We start from the raw sequence: 19,282 nt of genomic DNA on the forward strand, positions 1-19,282 counted from the left end.
CATCTCAACTACACAGGGCATCCAGAGAAGAAATTCTGAAGATCATGTTAGGATCTTCTTGAAAAGTTCCAAAGTTTCTCTTGAGGTCATACTAGATAAGAGAGCTCACATTTGAAGCTAAAGGGATGCTGGTCCTCCAGAGATGCAATTTCCTCACTGCATTAAGACTTAGGAAATAAAATTACAACTGAAACTTGTATTTTCTCTCAGTATCCAATCACAAACCAAATCAAGCTTATCTGCAAGATATAAGAGGTCATGAAAATTATGAAAAGCAGTTGTTTTTCAGCCGTTGAAATAGCCCCAACTCTAAGGACAGTCCGGTTGCATCACAGCTCAGTGATCCCCATCCCTCCAGATGTGGACAACATCAGGAAATAGAAGAAGAGGCAGTTCAATACCTGTGGAGCACACAGGCCAGGGAAGGTGGATCTTTCTATAGCACAGTAATGTGGAACAGCCAAAGGTAACTTGGACCTTATTGTAATGGTCCACTGTACCTCTAGTCAGTATGTTCCCATATCAATATTTCCCGGCACATGAGAAATAGTAATCTCACTATAAAGGGGACAAATATGACAAACCATTTTGTCACATAAAACACTACAAAATATAGAACAATAAAAAAACAATGGCTAAATCTGTGTGCACTGAAAACCTTCCATGTTGTTTTAAGCAATAAGATTAGCATTACACATTGAGAAACTAAAATACAGAAAAGGGATCCTTCAAAATTCTTCCTTTCAAGGACCCTATAGAATATAGGGATTCTACAATTATCTCTCTATACATGTAAATGTTGTGCTGTGGGTGGTACCATAAATAAATAAATAAATAGATAGATAAATAGATAGATAAATATTTGTTAGCAAAAAAAGTAGTATTAGAGCCGGCGAATCCCATGGCAAAGAGAGGGAGGAGCTGAGCTGTGCCTGCCCTTCCGTTTCTGCCCAAAATATGGTCTCTTTTGTGAACGCAAATCTGGATACAATTTTTTTACACATGTTTCAAATAAGCAAGCCAGTTTGGACTGACTAAAGTCGCTATAATCACTAAATTTGCCGGGTTTCCTGTTCTCTCCTTTTCTTTTTTAAATGTTTGATAAAGCAGCTGAACAAACATCTCCCCCCTCCCCACTCTGATTTTGACTGTTTTAACTAGAACCTGCCCGGTCTAAATGACTGTTTACTTCTCCATTCACATAGTAACGTTAAGACTGATGAGTCTAAATAGGAGCGCATGAGATCCTCTGTTAATGGTGGTGCAGTATACTGGTATATACTCGTGTATATACATTAAACATACACACCCAAACTAGATACTGATTTACATATTGGTCAAATGCACTTAACTCTGCAGCTGGAGGATCCCATCAATTAAAAAAACTTTTTTGCAGCTGGCAATTTTGCTCTAAGTTAATGTGCTTTATTCTTTTTTTAAAAAAACTAGAACCTAACCATTACATGCCAATAGAGGTGGGAGGAAACAGGAGTTAGCTTCGGGGATTTTCCCTTGCTTGGTGTCACTTTGTGTATGGTGGAAACTATGGCAGGATATAGGCACCAAACCTGTGCCAAAATCAAGTAAGACCATCCCCAGGCACGAAGCAAAAAAAGAAAAAAAAGAAAAGTAATTTCAGAGTTTAAACAAGTGAGCTTCTGAATATTTGTTCTCTATTCTTTTTAAAATATATTTTAATATATTTTTACAACCAGGTTGTAAAAATCCTTTTTCCAGCACCAATGCCTGTTTGTCCAGAAAAGAGTTAAAATGTTCTCCCCCTGAGAGTCAGCTAATTGGGTAAACTGTTAGGGCCAAAAGCCTTACCTGTACCTGATTCCCTATTGAAGAATTGTATGAGTGGTCTGGTTTCAGAAATCCTGAGAGAATCCTGGTTTCAGAAAGCACTGAGAGACAACCACAACTGCTCTGTGCTTTTGTAATGCAGAAATACTTTGAATATGCCTTACAAAATTCTATGAGGATTTCCTGGAGATACATGGGTAAAATGCGCCTTTCTGAAGGACTGTTACTCTATTACGTTCTTTTATAGAATCCAACCCCCTCCTCAAAACAAGCCTGGATTTTTGACTCTTACTGGGCTATGAAGCTGCAGCAATGTACTTACTTTGCAATGTTCTTGTTGGTAAATTTGTTCCATGCATGACAAAGTGGTTGCTTTTTCCCTTTTGAAAAGGTCTTTTTTGAGGACCAGTGTTTCAGCCCCTGCAGCATTGATTCTTTCCAATTAAAAAAAAGCACGTGGGGCCAACCATTCTCTTTCAAGACAAGCAAGATTGGTCTTTTCAATTTGTATGAACTATTTTAATTGTGGAGATGTTTAGGATTGCTCGTTTCTGCACAGGGACGGGAACAGTTTTATTTTTTAAAAATCATAGCTTGAAAACTCTTTGTCCAAACATCCCCAGATTTGGCACTGATCTGGTCCAGTTTCAAAATTATGATTTTTTTTTGTTTGGCCTTCTCCCATTTTTAGAATTGCCTTGTAGATTGTTGATTTGCTCTGCTGCATATACAGCTACAATATACAGGACATTAAAGCAACTCTGGCAACAAACTAAAGCAGTAACCCTAAAATTCTTGAACAGGTTCCAGTGCATGGCTATACAAAGTTGCATATACAGTGGTGCCTTGCTTAACAAGGATAATCTGTTCCAGCGAAATCGCTGTAGAGCAAAATCCTCGTTAAGCAAAATTAAAAATCCCATTGAAACACATTGAAAACCCGTTCAATGCGTTCCAATGGGCTGAAAAACTCACCGTCCAGCGAAGATCCTCCATAGGGGCGGCCATTTTTTGTGCCTGTAAAGCGAGGAATCCGTCCAAAAACACAGGGGGGAGCCATTTTACACAGTGGGTGGCCACTTTGAAGCCGCCAATCAGCTGTTTTAAAAACATTGTACTGCGAAGAATCGGTTCCCAAAGTAGGGAACCGATCGTTGCAAAGCGGATTTTGCCTATTAAAACATCGTTTTGCGATTGTAAAACATTCATCGTATAGCAGTTGTGTCATTTAACAAGGCAATCGTTAAGCAAGGCACCACTGTATATATATAGTACCTGACTTCATGAAGATATATAGCTCGTATATAACAGCAGGATAGGAGCAACAACCTCTGGAATATTGTGTCTTCCTCTTTCCCCCCCTCCTGAAGATGCTGAGAGGTGGGGGCCTGAGCAGGAATCAGTAGTAAACTTGGTCAAAGTGCTGCTGAGGACCTGTCAGTTGCCTACAGATGTCAAGTACTCACAATGGCCATACATATAAACTAGGCTTCAGATATGAAAGGGAGGCTCAGACGTCAATCTAATAAACCTATGGTGGGATGGGACATCTCAGAAAAAGCAGCAAGGGCAAGAGAAGATAATTTAATTAAGCTCCATGTAACATACAAAAGAAAAGTTAGATTACTGTTGTTAATCTGGACGCATATTTTCTGCATAATATTCTGCATGATAACATAATATTTGGGGAAGAAACCCTTTTCCTCTGCCTCACACTCATGATCACCATTCCATGCTTCTATATCAAGGCTCCCCCTAACAGGAAACACACACACACCAGCCCTATGTGAAGGACTGTCCCCCATTGCCTGTGCTCTGTGCAAGGGACAACAAACTTTTTTAAAATTTAAAAAAAAGAAGAAGAAGAACATAAAAAGAAAGAAAAGATTTGTTTGGTTCTCCGGGTTGAAAAGAAAAATAAATATTCCTGAGCCTGGCCAATTTTCTGCCAATAAACCCTTAACGCCTTCACAACTGTAGGAATAAATTGCAATTTACTTCTGTTGGCCAGAATGGATTTACTTGGAAACAAGCACTATTTTGTGTAGGAAAAAACAACAACAACAAGGTAGGTGGGTGGAGAGCTAAAGTAAAAACAAAAATATGTACACCAGTCTTTTTTTAAAAAATTAAATAATAGATGGAATGCTACTACAGTGGCATCAACCCCAGCGGGCCCCAGTTGCTAGTGCCAACTAAGGCAGGTGCCATTTGTTTTTGTCTGCTTGCTTGTTCTTTCTTTTCTTTCGTTTTTTTAAACTCCAAGTTCCACAATTCTCCATTCTGGGGAGTTCTCCCTCAAAATGTTGCCAGCAAGCACTGGGGCATCCTCCTTTTCTAACAGGAAACTAGGCTGGAGTTTGGCCTATCATAGGACATGAAGCTCAGCCTTTCTCCAGGTGAGCACAATTTCAGTATGGGTCTGACAGGTAGAACTCCCAGAATTGAGATTTCTGGGAATTGGAGTCTTGAAAAAAAGATAAAATAACAAAACTACCATACATGACGACCCAACATCTGATACAAGGCCAGTTTGGTGCTGCCCTCCAGTACCTCTCCCTGTCTGGGTAGACATTTAGGGACCACCCTTCAGCTGCAAGTTCCTAGTCAATCGCTGGTTGTCATCCAACTATGGACTACTTCAACATCTCTACAGAATGCTTGTGACACACTCACCACTGAACTGGAGGACTGGAGATACTTTGTGACCATCAGGTCCCTTTTGCCTCTATGATTCTAGGTGGGGAATTGTCTAAAGGAAATATTCCTTTTCTTGTTCCTTTAAAAAAACAATTCTAGGCTATATTTTTCTTAGTGAGTTGTAAAACATTTTGAGTCTTTATTTGGATTGCATGCAAGGTTTCTCTTAAGGATAGGTATGAGACACTTAGAAATTAAGGGAATTCATCCCTCACGCATAGGAGCACACACCCAATGAATAAGCAGCATGCTGTCCAGTAGCCACGGAAAAACCAATGACCAGCAAAGTTAGCAGAAGATGTCCAGGTGGACGTCAGTTGTCATGGGCTCACTTGTCCACATAAAAGCATTAAGCTGTTAACAGCCTCCCCCAAAACTAGTAGCACCATAACTACTCACAATTGCTTCCAGTTTCCCCTTGACATCATGTGACTTGATGACCCAATTGACAGACTTTCTGCACTTGAGGATAAGCACAAGATCCCTGACAAGCGTGGTGTCTGGCCGGGATGGTCGAATGTCAATGATGATATCCACCTGGAAAGCACTGAATGTGGAAAATAAAGGCAGAATAAGCCAGCGTGCCAGAAACTTTCGGGTATCAACCTTATTCCAGTCCATCACATTTTCAGTGTCTGGCCAGCTGATTAAAATGCTGGAGGTTATCCCAGACAGTACAACATGTGCAAAACAGACTGTTACGCCACACATGTTAAAACAATTTTACATAACAATGGAAACAAAATGCTTTTCTAGGCTAATAATTGCTGCCTAACAGCTTTCCTTTCTCCTTTTAAAGGATGCTGGCTGCTCATTCTTTTTGTTTTGGTGCTGGTAAACAGAAATCCACTTGGAGAAAGCTCTTTTTTTTATTATTTGCATGAACACTCTTCCTATTTTGTTTCTTAAACTCTAAATGGGCATGTATTTCCAACTTATTTCATTAATTCAAAGCAAATGCCACCTTATCATACCATTGTTATGGTGGCCAGAGAATCCTGAGAGAAAATTAAAAGAATAAGTCAGAAAGCCACATCTATGTTTTGGAAACTATATTTGCACAGTTAGATATATTGCACCAGTGTGGCTTCATATGAAATTCTAAATGATATATAGACACACTAAAAGACTGCTAGAGCGGGGCAGATAGCTCAGTAGTTAGGTATCTGCCTGCAGAGCTAGAGGCTGGGAGTTCAATTTCCCACTTGTGCCCTTCCTAGGGGAACAGCCAGCCTGTGTGATATTAGACAAGCTGCATAGTCTCAGGGTGCCCCAGAAAAAGGGAATGGTAAACTACTTCTGAGTACTCTTTTCTTAGAAATCCCTGGAAATGGCCACCATAAGGCAAAATTGACTTGATGACATTATTATTATTATTATTATTATTATTATTATTATTATTATTATTATTATTATTATTATTATTATTATTATTATTATTATTATTATTATTATTATTATTATTAGACTGCAGGCAAAGATGTAATCAATCTAGAATTTTTCACCTCCTAGCTCAGGATGAGGACACTTTTTTATGCCCTTTAAACTCCAAGTCTTCCCTCTCTTCCTAGATGCTTCCTCCCACTAATATTGCTCCAGAACAGGTAATGGTGAGAAATATATTGGGTTTGTGCATTTACATGAGCTTATTCAATGCGCAATTCCAAAACCCAAACCCAAACACAGACCTGCAAATTTCCAAATTTGGAATGCAATTTTTGGCAGCAGCAACAACAACAAAAACGTATTTGCAAAAAGTGCACACCAAAAGGCAAACACAGTTAAAAAGCATTTTTCCATGGGGAGAAAGGAATACATTTCAAGTATGTGTTCAGTTTGTTCATGGAAATATATACACACTTATGTGGAAGGAAAATAAAGCTTTGCAGTCTAAGATGGACTCAGACCAGAGCAAGCTGTGTGTGAGGTAAGAGAAGCTTGATAAGATTGAATTTCACAAATCCACACATTCCTACTTCAGATTACTCCTCTTTGACCTATGGAATGCTTTTCCTGCTACCGCCTTTAAATAAAAAGTCCTTCTTCTGTTTTACTTCTTCCCTTATAGATATCTTTGCCCTTCCACAGGAGCTAGCCATCACAGTCAATGGCAGAAAAAGACCCTTCAGTCTGCTCCACTCCCCCCACCCCCAAGGACATACAGGCAGTTCAGTCTCAAACAGACACCAACTTCATAATCAAACTGGGTTGGAGGAATATCATGTGACTACCCCGTTTTCCTGAAAATAAGACCTAACCTGAAAATAAGCTCTAGTATGATTTTTCAGGTGAAACTCCACCCTCTACCATTGTGCACCAACCAGAAAATGACATGACTGTATTTGAATAAATGTAGATTGTCGTACATGGAAAAAAAATAAAACATCCCCTGAAAATAAGCACTACTGCATTTTTGGAGCAAAAATTAATATAAGACCCTGTTTTACTTTCGGGGAAACACGGTAGGCGCTTTACCTGTATGGATTAGAGTCAGGTGTGATCAGTTCAATTATATGAACTTCTCTTTCTTGTCCCATGCTGGAGACAATGCAACCCTCGGCTGCTTTGGGTTGTAGGTATCCGGCAAGGTAGTTGAGAGAAATAAAGTTTTTTTCTATATTACATGTTGCAGGGAAGAACTGATCTAAAAAGAGAAAGAAACACATTTAATACATATACCTGTTCTTACAAATTGTCCCTGCATGATCCAATGCAAGCCATCAATAAGGAACAGGGAACATGTTGCTACTGAACTGCAAGCCCTAGCCAGTAAGCCAGTGAAGAGTTATATGAGGGCTGCAGTTCAACAACATCTGGTTTGCCCCATCTTTTCCATCCTGGATATAAAAGTTTGGTTCACCATAGTGAGGAGCCAAGTGGGCCTTGGCAAAGTTGCTCAAAACAAAGTGAGGACACATTTCTGGGAAAAGACATCAGCAAACAATAACACATTTATAAAACTAAGTGTATTTCCATTAGTAGATGCCAAGATGTTAATCGATCAGCAGGAGTCTGGTGACGACTAAGGAAATATTATCTACTATTTGGAATGTGCACGGGCTTCTCGTTGCTGGCTACGAGAAAGATACAGGTCATTCTACTTCTTAGAAGCCAAAATGCTGGATTGTAACATAAGGGCTTTCCATCCACTATGTCACCTTGATTCCATCAGTCATTTCAATGGGGCTTGACCAGATACACAGTAGCAGTGATGACTGGTATAGGTGCAATGCTTGTGGTTTATAAGGTAGTGTGAGACTTCAAGTGAGGGGGAGACCTGAAATGTCACCTACCTCTCCAGCAGTATGATTGCATTTCAAAAGAAGCCCCATTCTTCTCTTAGCAACACAGCTTTATTCCCACATTCCCTCTGTACCCCAGCTTATGAGCAAAGCCTTAACATTAAACTATGATGTGTCACTGCAGACCATGGTTAATGAAAAATGAGCTTTCTCACAATTACTGGGTTGGATCCAAGGTCTGCCTTCTGCTAACAGAGGGGCTCTGCTTGAGGAAGGACTTGATCTGCCATATCACAGCTTCATCCCATTCAGCAGGATCCCTTACTCATTGTGTAGTAACTTGGAGCAACTGGTGGGCTTCTATGAGAACGAAAAGGTCCTTTTCTATCAGCCCAGTTGCAAAGCTACTAAACCTCTGGCTGGTATCCTGCTGCATTGTGTGATTGTGAAAGAGTGATTGCATAAACACTCCCCCTACTTTAGCAGGCTCCCCTATGCATGCCATAGTTTATGGGAATTGACATAGAGCACACACAGAGACAAAAAAAAAAAACCTTAACCCTTTTGACAGTCAAGAAATGTCAGTGAAAAACTATAAGTTTGTACGATTAATTCCTGACTTGCAAAGTATTATTTGGAAGGGGATAGAAGTATATCTGGTTCCAAGTCTAAACTGAACCCTTGAGATGATAAGATTAATGTTCAAAAAGAACCTGAAACTTCTGACTCTTATAACTTGCTTCAATCATTCCAAAATATACAGTACAATGAATAACTTTCTAGTTGGCAGGAGCAAATACTGGGTAATACATGTCAGACTGAAAAAAATAGACTCCAGTAGCTACGGAGATTATGATCCACATTTCTCTTCTAATTAGAAGAACTGCTTTCTTCCACTTGGTATCCGTTGAGAAGACACAAGAGTCACTGGCCTGGCCCACATACTGGAATCAGATCAGGTTCTTCACACCACCATAAGAACACACAATGAACCCTCCTAGATAAGACCAAAGGCTTATCTAGTTCAGCATCCTGTTTCTCACAGTGGCCAAACAGAGTTCTGTGGGAAGCCCATAAGCAGGTCATAAGGGCAATAGTTGCTGTTCCACGGAAACTACTATCACAGGCATGCCATCCTGAACCTAAAAGCAGTACATAGCCATCATGACAAGTGGCCATTTACTCTTCATGCAGCAGAGCTAACACAGTATCTTGTGATGCTCACCCATACCGTATATCTACTGGAAAAGGTTGGCTGTGGTTCACAAAAGCTTACATCAAAACTTGTTGGTCTGTAAGTGCCACAAGATTTTCTATTGGTTTTGCTACAGAGACTACACACTAACATGGCTATCCCTTCAAAAAATTCCTTGTTCTCCATATATTTGTGTAGCCTTCCAAAGCCTTCTACATGAATGACCATCCGTACTTCTTGTTATAAGAAATTCCAGTTTAACTTTGTACTGTGTGAAGGACTCCTCTTTTCTTTTTTTTTTTCTTTTTTCTTTTTTTTTGTATGATCTAATTTTCCCCCAGGTTCAGATCCCAATAACATAAGAGCGGAAGACAAACTCAGTTCAGAGTGCAACTACTGTACACAGAAGGGAAAATATGGCTTGATTGCTGTGATTCTCAGTTTAACAAATTTAGTTTTCACAGTGAAATCACTATCATTATCCAGAAAACAATTTGCAGAAGTCAGCAGGGCAGAGGCCAAGAGCCTGGTCTTCATGGAGATCCAACAGCAGAAATTACTTTAAAGTGATAACAGGCAGTTTCCACCTTTCCCTTTCTATTTTTTAATGGTTTTCCAGAGTGCCCCAGCAATAATCAGGGGAGGCCTATCTCTTGGTTCCACCACCTTCACAGGTGTGTTTGGTGGGGACACAGCAGAGGGCCTTCTCTGTCACTTGGTGGTTGTGGGTTTTTCGGGCTCTTTGGCCGTGTTCTGAAGGTTGTTCTTCCTGATGCAGCTTGCTCAAGGCCACACAGGCTGGCTCTACTTACAGGAGGCACAGTTGGGGAATCCAGCTCCCAGCCGCTGGCTCTGAGGCCAGATACAGTATATCACAGAAGTGAGTACACCCCCTCACATTTCATAAATATTTTAGTATATCTTTTTATGTGAAAACACTGAAGAAATGACACTTGGCTACAACGTAAAGCAGTGAGCATTCAGCTTGTATCACTGTAAATGTGCGGTCCCCTCAAAATAACACAACACACAGCCATTCAGTCTAAACCACTGTCAACAAAAGTGAGTACACCCCTAAGTGGCAATGTCTAAATTAGGCCCAAGTAGCTGTGACCTGTTAGTGTCACAAGTCTCAGGTGTGAAGGGGAAGCAGGTGTTATCGCTCTCTCAGGCTGGTCACTGGAAGTTCTACATAGCACCTCATGGTAATGAACTATTTGAGGATCTGAAAAAATGAATTGTTGCTCTACATAAAGATGGTCTAGGCTAGAAGATTGCAAAAACCCTGAAACTGAGCTGCAGCGCAGTGGTCAAGACCATACTAACAGGTCAGGTTCTACTCAGAACAGGCCTCGCCAAAGGTTGACCAAAGAAGCTCAGTGCCCGGCTTTGGGAAATAAATGTATGAGTGCTGCCAGCATTGTTGCAGAGGTTTAAGAGGTGTGGGGGTCAGCTTGTCCACACCCCTAGGCTGCACACCGCATCAAATTGGTCTCCAGAAGGAAGCCTCTTCTAAAGATGATGCACAAGAAAGCCCGCATAGGGTTTGCTGCAGATAAGCAGACTAAGGAATGGATTTCTGTAACCATGTCCTCTGGCCCGATGAGACCAAGATAAACCTATTTGGTTTAGATGGTGTCAAGCGTGGGTGGCAGCAACCAGGTGAGGAGTACAAAGACAAGTGTATTGCGGCTACAGTCAAGTATGGTGGTGGGAGTGTCATGGTCTGGGGCTGCATGAGTGCTGCAGGCACTGGGGAGCTACAGTTCCTTGAGGGAATCATGAATGCCAACATGTGCTGAAGCAGAGCATGATTCCCTCCCTTCGGAGACTGGACTGCTGGGCAATATTCCAACATGATAACAATCCCAAACACACCTCCAAAATGACCACTGCCCTGCTAAAGAAGCTGAGGGTTAAGGTGATGGACCGGCCAAGCATGTCTCCAGACCTAAATCTATTGAGTATCTGTGGGGCATCCTAAAACGGAAGGTGGAGGTGCGCAAGGTCTCTAACATCGACCAGCTCTGTGATGTCATCATGGAGGAGTGAAAGAGGACTCCAGTGGCAACCTGTGAAGCTCTGGTGAACTCTATGCCCAAGAGAGTTAAGGCAGTGCTGGAAAATAATGGTGGCCAGACAAAATACTGGCACTTTGTGCCCAATTTGGACATTGTCACTTAGGGGTGTACTCACTTTTGTTGACAGCGGTTTAGACATTAATGACTGTGTGTTGCGTTATTTTGAGGGGACAGCACATTTACACTGTTCTACAAGCTGTATACTCACTGCTTTACATTGATTTAGAGCCCAAGAAAAGTGCCATTTCTTCAATGTTGTTACATGAAAAGATATACTAAAATATTTATGAAATGTGAGGGGGTGTACTCACTTCTGTGATATATTGTAGCTAAATCACTGAGCCATCCAACCAGCTTTATATCATGTAATCACTGGACTTTAACATGAATTAATCTGTGCCCAATCTGACACAAATTGCTGGGTAAGTGATCAATATCATTTCCATCTCATGCTGTGAACAATTTTCTACAAATGTTTGAAGGGGGTTAAACAATTCCTTCCTTTCTTCCTTCTCTAAACTAGAAAGCTTAAGTGTCATAACATCTCATAGGAGAGTCGCTCCATTGACAATTTGTCGTCGTCTAGTCGTTTAGTAGTGTCCGACTTTTCGTGACCCCATGGACCAGAGCACGCCAGGCTCTCCTGTCTTCCACTGCCTGCCGGAGGTGTATCAAATTCATCTTGGTTGCTTCGATGACACTGTCCAACCATCTCATCCTCTATCGTCCCCTTCTCCTCTTGCCATCACACCTTCCTAACATCAAGGTCTTTTCCAAGGAGTCTTCACTTCTCATGAGATGGCCAAAGTACTGAAGCCTCAGCTTCAGGATCTGTCCTTCCAGTGAGCACTCAGGGTTGATTTCCTTTAGAGTTGATAGGTTTGTTCTCCTTGCAGTCCAGTGGACTCTCAAGAGCCTCTTCCAGGACCACAATTCAAAGGCATCAATTCTTCGGCGGTCTGCTTTCTTTATGGTCCAGCTCTCACTTCCATACATCACAACAGGAAAAACCATAGCTTTGACTATTTGGACTTTTGTTGGCAAGGTGATGTCTCTGCTTTTTAAGATGCTGTCGAGGTTTGTCATTGCTTTCCTCCGAAGAAGCAGGCGTATTTGAATTTCATGGCTGCTGTCTCCATCTGCAGTGATTTAGAGCCCAAGAAAGTAAAATCTGTCACTGCCTCCATATCTTCCCCTTCTATTTCCCAGGAGTTGATGGGACCGGCGGCCATGATCTTAGTTTTTTCGATGTTGAGTTTCAGACCGTTTTTTGCGCTCTGCTCTTTCACCCTCATTACAAGGTTCTTTAATTCTTCCTCACTTTCTGCCATCAGAGTGGTAACATCTGCATATCGGAGGTTGTTGATATTTCTTCCGACAACCTTAATTCCGCCTTGGGATTCCTCCAGTCCAACCTTCCGCGCGATGTATTCTGCATAAAAGTTAAATAAGCAGGGAGACAATATACAGCCTTGTCATACTCCTTTCCCAATTTTGAACCAATCAGTTGTTCCATATCCAGTTCTAACTGTTGCTTCCTGTCCCACATATAGGTTCCTCAGGAGATAGATAAGGTGGTCAGGCACGCCCATTTTTTAAGGACTTATCATAGTTTGCTGTGGTCCACACAGTCAAAGGCTTTTGCGTAATCAATAAAACAGAAGTACAGTAGATGTTTTTCTGGAACTCTCTGGTTTTCTCCATAATCCAGCGCATGTTAGCAATTTGGTCTCTAGTTCCTCTGCCCCTTCGGAATCCAGCTTGTACTTCTGGGAGTTCTCGGTCCACATACTGCTGAAGCCTACCTTGGAGGATTTTGAGCATAACCTTGCTAGCGTGTGAAATGAGTGCAATTGTACGGTAGTTGAAGCATTCTTTGGCACTGCCCTTCTTAGGGATTGGGATGTAGACTGATCTTTTCCAATCCTCTGGCCACTATTGAGTTTTCCAAACTTGCTGGCATATTGAATGTAGCACCTTAACTGTGTCGTCTTTTAAGATTTTAAATAGTTCAACTGGAATGTCATCACCTCCACTGGCCTTGTTGTTAGCCAGGCTTTCTAAGGCCCACTTGACTTCACTCTCCAGGATGTCTGGCTCAAGGTCAGCAACTACGTTGTCTGGGTTGTCCGGGATATCCAAATCTTTCTGATATAATTCCTCTGTGTATTCTTGTCACCTCTTCTTGATGTCTTCTGCTTCTGTGAGGTCCTTCCATTTTTGTCCTTTATCATGTCCATCTTTGCACAAAATGTTCCTCTAATATCTCCAATTTTCCTGAACAGATCTTTGGTTTTTCCTTTTCTGTTATTTTCCTCTTTTTCTTTGCACTGTTCATTTAAGAAGGCCTTCTTGTCTCTCCTTGCTATTCTTTGGACGTCTGCATTCAATTTTCTGTAACTTTTCCTGTCTCCCTTGCATTTTGTTTCCCTTCTCCTCTTTGCTATTTCTAAGGCTTCGCTGGACAGGCACTTTGCTTTCTTGCGTTTCCTTTTCTTTGGAATGGTTTTTGTTGCTGCCTCCTGGACAATGTTACGAGCCTCTATCCAAAGTTCTTCAGGCACCCTGTCCACCAAATCTAGTTCCTTAAATCTGTTCTTCTTCACTTCCATTGTGTATTCATAAGGGATCTGGTTTAGATTATACCTGAGTAGCCCAGTGGTATTTCCTACTCTTTTCAGTTTAAGCTTGAATTTTGCTATGAGAAGCTGATGACCAGAGCCGCAGTCAGCTCCAGGTCTTGTTTTTGCTGACTGTATAGAGCTTCTCCATCTTTGGCTGCAGAGAATATAATCAATCTGATTTCGATATTGCCCATCTGGTGATTTCCATGTATAGAGTCGCCTCTTGTGTTGTTGGAAAAGAGTGTTTGTGATGACCAGCTTGTTCTCTTGACAAAACTCTGTTAGCCTTTGCCCTGCTTCATTTTGAACTCCAAGGCCAAACTTCCCTGTTGTTCCTTTTATCTCTTGGCTCCCTACTTTAGCGTTCCAGTCCCCAAGAATGAGAAGAACATCTTTCTTTGATGTCAATTCTAGAATTTGTTGTAAATCTTCATAAAATTGTTCAATTTCAGTCTCCTCAGCAATGGTGGTTGGTGCATAAACTTGGATTATTGTGATGTTGAAAGGTCTGCCTTGGATTCGGATTGACATCATTCTATCATTTTTGATATTATATCCCATTACAGCTTTTCTCACTCTTTTGTTGACTTTTGAGGGCCACTCCATTCCTTCTACGGGATTCTTGCCCACAATATTAGATATAATAATCATCTGAGCTGAATTCACCCATTCCTGTCCATTTTAGTTTACTGATGCCCAGGATGTCGATGTTTATTCTTGCCATCTCCTGCTTGACCACCTCCAGCTTACCAAGGTTCATAGATCTTACATTCCAGGTTCCTATGCAGTATTTTTCTTTGCAGCCTTGGACTTTCCTTTCACTTCCAGGCACGTCCACAGCTGAGCATCCTTTCGGTTTTGTCCCAACCACTTAATTATACTTATCCTCCGCTCTTCCTCAGTAGCATGTTGGATGCCTTTCGACCTGAGGGGCCCATCTTCCAACATCATATCTTTTAGCCTTTTGTTTCTGATCATGGGGTGTTCTTGGCAAAGATACTGGAGTGGCATTGCCAGTTCCTACTCCAGGTGGATTGCATTTTGTCGGAACTCTCCACTATGTCCTGTCCGTCTTGGGTGGCCCTGCACGGCATATCCCATAGCTTCTCTGAGTTACTCAAGCCCCTTCGCCATGACAAGGCAGCAATCCATGAAGGAGTTGACAATTTGGGTTGCCTTTTTATCCACTTTTTCCAGATCTATACTGCCCTTTTTTCAGATGAAGGAACCAGAAGCATATCAAGCATTTAGTACTATACAGTAGATCTTTAATTTTATTATTATTGTGACCATAGGCCAGACAGATAGTATAGATCTGTATACTAACTACAATACTGACAGTTTTATTTTTGACTCTTTTCCATTGCAAATGGTTCCATAGCAAATGGTTTCTGAATGCTCACTTTTTGTCCTTCTCTAGAGGATCCTTCTATGTAAAATATGAGAGACTAAACCAAGCCATGCAGCTTTGACAGAGCACTCTACAAACATCTGCTAAAGAATCCTGCCAAATGGGATCTCAAGCCAGCAAATAATTCTGCCAACTTTTCCCACACAGATGACGGAAAGTGATCTTGAAGTTGTCCACGCCGAACTCTAATGTATACAAAGACACCAACTTAATGCTCAATACTAGCACTGCAATGTTTAAAAACTAGCCAATGGGTTGCCCATTGGCTCCTCGGTGGGAAAAATCACCATATGTTTTAGGGTGATTCACCACAAGTGATTTCCTGCATTTTCTCTCTGTGCTTCTGTGACCTCTCCTGTTCCAAGTAACAGAACTACCAAGGAAGGATCCTTATAATATTTTCAGTTTCTTTCCATTGCTCTCTTGAATTTCTAAGAGCAACTACTGCTGCTGTTTTCTGATTCATATAGACTGGAAAAACAGAAAACTTGCATGCAAAATGTCTGACCTTTGATATCTGCAATTAGAGCTAGGAAACAGTATGATACTCTAAAAACCAAGTTTAGCCAGCATTTTGACCAGTGCTAGATTAGCAAACAGGGTAAGAAGGTCCGGTGCAAGGACTTTTACTGTCATAAGAGAGTGGTGAAATTACTTCTGCACGCATAGAAGCCACAGTGCAAGAAGTTTTTGCATTTTAATGGGGACATGGGAGAGAACCTTCTCTGTTGCTGCTCCCAGACTCTGGAACTCCCTCACACAAGAGGGCAGGCTGGGCCCATCTTTGCAGTCCTGCAAGCAGGCAAAGACCTTTCTCTTCAGGCAAACGTTCCCTTAATGACTGGCTGCCTGAGTGGGCTTTTTTAATGGATGGTTGTGCCTTACTCCTTTGAATGTGCTTTTGGTGTTGCTCTTGTTTACTGCCTTTTAGTGTGGCATTTGTTTGATCCTGTCTAGTATTTGCATACCCACTGTTTGTAGTTTTAAATATTGCTTTTTTTAATGATTTAAGGTGCCTTGGGTCCTTCTTATTATAAATAAGTAAATAAATAAATTTTGCCAACCATCTGTCACAAAGCAGAGCTTGCACAGCCAACTGTCTGAGCAACACAAGCAGCAAGATCAGGCACATACTGTTTTTGCAATTTCCCATGGATATTGTACGATATCAACCGGCTTCCGGTCTATCAGTACAGGATACTAATTTCCTCTTTAAGATCTATCACTTAAAGTCACTATGATCTGGTGCACGGACTATAACTTTCAAAAAAGCCGAGAGCTCATGGTTTTCACAACAAGGCGCTGTTTTTGATGATGCCAAGGGTGATGAAAAATGTGGTATGAAAAAAAAATGAGTCTGCTACTGGATACTCTTTAACCAAGACAATCCGATTTCCCAAAATATGCAGCACTACTAACTGGCACAATCGTTTTTTCTTGGAGGCTGGTAAAAAAAATCTTTGTGTCTTAGTTAATAAACAGATGGCCTACAAGTATCCAGTTCCCTAATGTTGTCATTCTGTCTGATATCTCAATAATTCCAAATAGTCAAATAGGGTCATCTTCTACCACAAAAATTAAATAACCTTAAAAAGAGTTTAAAAAATAAAGCAATCTATTCTTGGGGCCCTTCCTGTCTTACTACATTCAATAAGTTGAAGTATTCCAGCATTTGCTAAGTTCTCAATGTAGTAACTTCCTTATGTTTTATAGAAAACAATTTTTCCTTCATCATATTAAAATACCGGCTAGTAGTAAACCAGAACTACAGCAGGCCTATTTGAATCAACTGAATTTACAGAGGGGTTGACTCACTAAATTCCCACTGATTCAATGAATCTACTCTAGTTGAGACATGTGACTGGATTTCAATCACTGTAAAATTTTAACCTTCTCTGACAAATATATTTCTACTCCCACCTCCCCACACTCAACAGAAAGCCTCAGCACAGATGGCATTAGTTTTGGTTAATCTTTTGATTAAGTCAATACACCTTTTAACTAGATTCACCTGTGACTCCAGTAATTTTGCTTGTAGCTTTACAATCTTACAAGATTATGACTTTAAAAGGGAACAAATCATTTTAAGAATAGGCCAAACATGATTTTCATTTTTTGCTCTCAAGAATGATAAAGTAAATTCAAAAGATTCCTTAATAGCTGGGTTTTCATAAACACTCCATCCCAACTCACAAATTGGTATTGAAAGCTTTACCACAACAAAGGGAATGGAGGAAACAGTTAGTGGCCAACAAACTTGAGAGGTATTTAGATGAAACAAATTTCCTAAACCAATCTGGCTTCACATCTAGGATCAGCACCAGAACTGTTGCCTGACTTGCTGGATCACCTGAACAGAGAGAGTTGATGACAGTGCAACTATATTGATTCTTCTGTATCTCTCAGTGGCTTTTGATAGCATGAATTCTGGTATTCTCTTCAAATGGCTCTTTCAAATGGGAATATGGTGATATGGTCCTTTGCTCCTTCCTGTAGGGTACCTCCAGGGAGTATTTTTAAGCCTGCTTAGTCTTGTGGCACACACAGTATTGTGTGCCACTGATTTGCATCTTATCCCCATGTTCTTCAACCTTTATATAAAGATACTGTACTGGGAAAGACTATAAAAAAATCTGGGATGAAATGCTAGATAATAATCTTAGAACTGCAGAGCTGGAAGGGATCCTATGGATCAATGAATCCAACCCTGGTCATGGAGACACAGTGGGGAACTGAATTCAGAACAGAGATCTATTGATCCATGCCATCTGAATCAAATGACATACAGTGGACCCTTGACTTACAGACGGCTTGACTTACAGACTTTTTGAGTTACAGACTTCTCTGGCTGCAAAATTTAGGTTTGACTTGCAGACTGAGATTTGACTTACAGACCAGGAAAAAACCAAAATGGAACAAAAACGGCCTGTTACGGGATTAATCGGTTTTCAATGCACTGTAGGTCAATGGTGACTTGACTTACAGACTTTTTGACTTGAGAACCGCCTTCCAATACGGATTAAGTTCTCAAGTCAAGACCCCACTGTAGTGAAAAGGCTAAATCAGTGTTTGGAGGAAGTAATGGGCTAAATGAGAGCCTATAAACCAAGACTGAAACCCAACAAGACAGTGGCATGTTGATGGGCAGTTCCAAGACTTCAATTCCCCCTAAAGGTCCAACTGCGACTATCACTAGAGGTTCAATTGGCTCCAAGGGTAAATGGAAATTATTTCCAATTATGGCTCATTCATCACCTAAGGCACTTCTTGAACCAACACAGTCTGGCCACAGTGACTCCAAGTCTTAGGAACCTCTCACCTGATTTAGCATGTTCTACACAGGGCTGCCCTTGAAAATAGTTCAGAGATTTCATCTGGTGCAGAATGTTGCTACCCAGTTCACATTTTACACTGACTGGTGTGTGTGTAATATGGTGAAGCCAACCACATTACACCTAGTCTCTGTGACATTCAGGGGCTGTTCTATACACTTCTAAGCAACCATGAACTACTGACGCTGCTTTATACAGTAAGCCATAAGCAGCATGGGGCACAAGTGATTTTTGGAAGCTCCTGTATATGCCAGCCTGACCTCTAAAACAGTGGTCCCCAACCTTGGGCCTCCAGATGTTCTTGGACTACAACTGCCAGAAGCTTTCACCACCACCTCTGCTGGACAGGATTTCTGGGAGTTGAAGTCCAAGAACATCTGAGGGCCCAAGGTTGAGGACCACTGCTCTAAAACCCTGGAGAGAGTTCTGCACCTGGTCTCACTTAGGGTGATGCCCCAGTAGCAGTGATGCACAAAAGAGGTTTCTTGAGTGTGGCACCTTGACAATGGAACTCCCTGCCTTTAAAGATGAGTCAGGTGCCAGAAGTAATTGTGTTTTCAGTTCACATTGACTTAAGATGTACTTGTTCATCCAGATTTTGGAACCCATAAATGCTGATTGAGAGGAGCTATGAGACTTTGGCAGAACTCTTTTCAACCAGTATTGAATGGGCTTCAAAAGTCTTGTTTGACATTATTTTATCTAGGGATGGTGCCAATACCTCAAAATGTTCTGAGATTACCATACTTCCTTCCCTATCTGCTCCGGAGTACACATTTCTCTTCGAAATCTCAATGAAGGTATGTATTGCGCTATGAGGTAATTTGTCATTCATAAAAATGGTTACCTTTGTAATATACTTGCTATGTATTTGTTTTACTGGAATTTCTT

General features: G+C 41.0%; 1 protein-coding gene across 5 annotated transcripts in view; it reads right to left on the reverse strand.

The window, feature by feature from the left end:
- TGFBR3 (transforming growth factor beta receptor 3) overlaps positions 1-19,282 on the reverse strand; it is a 181,389-nt gene that overhangs the window by 38,637 nt on the left and 123,470 nt on the right. For all 5 annotated transcript variants that reach the window (XM_072997929.2, XM_072997928.2, XM_020807120.3 and 2 more), the window contains 2 exons: positions 6,982-7,150; positions 4,906-5,053 (listed from right to left, as the gene is read on the reverse strand). In XM_072997929.2, coding sequence (XP_072854030.2) covers positions 4,906-5,053; positions 6,982-7,150 — 317 coding nt within the window. The remainder of the gene's footprint in view (positions 1-4,905; positions 5,054-6,981; positions 7,151-19,282) is intronic.

The sequence above is a fragment of the Pogona vitticeps genome, chromosome 4 (assembly GCF_051106095.1).
Source record: "Pogona vitticeps strain Pit_001003342236 chromosome 4, PviZW2.1, whole genome shotgun sequence".
NCBI lineage: Eukaryota > Metazoa > Chordata > Lepidosauria > Squamata > Agamidae > Pogona > Pogona vitticeps.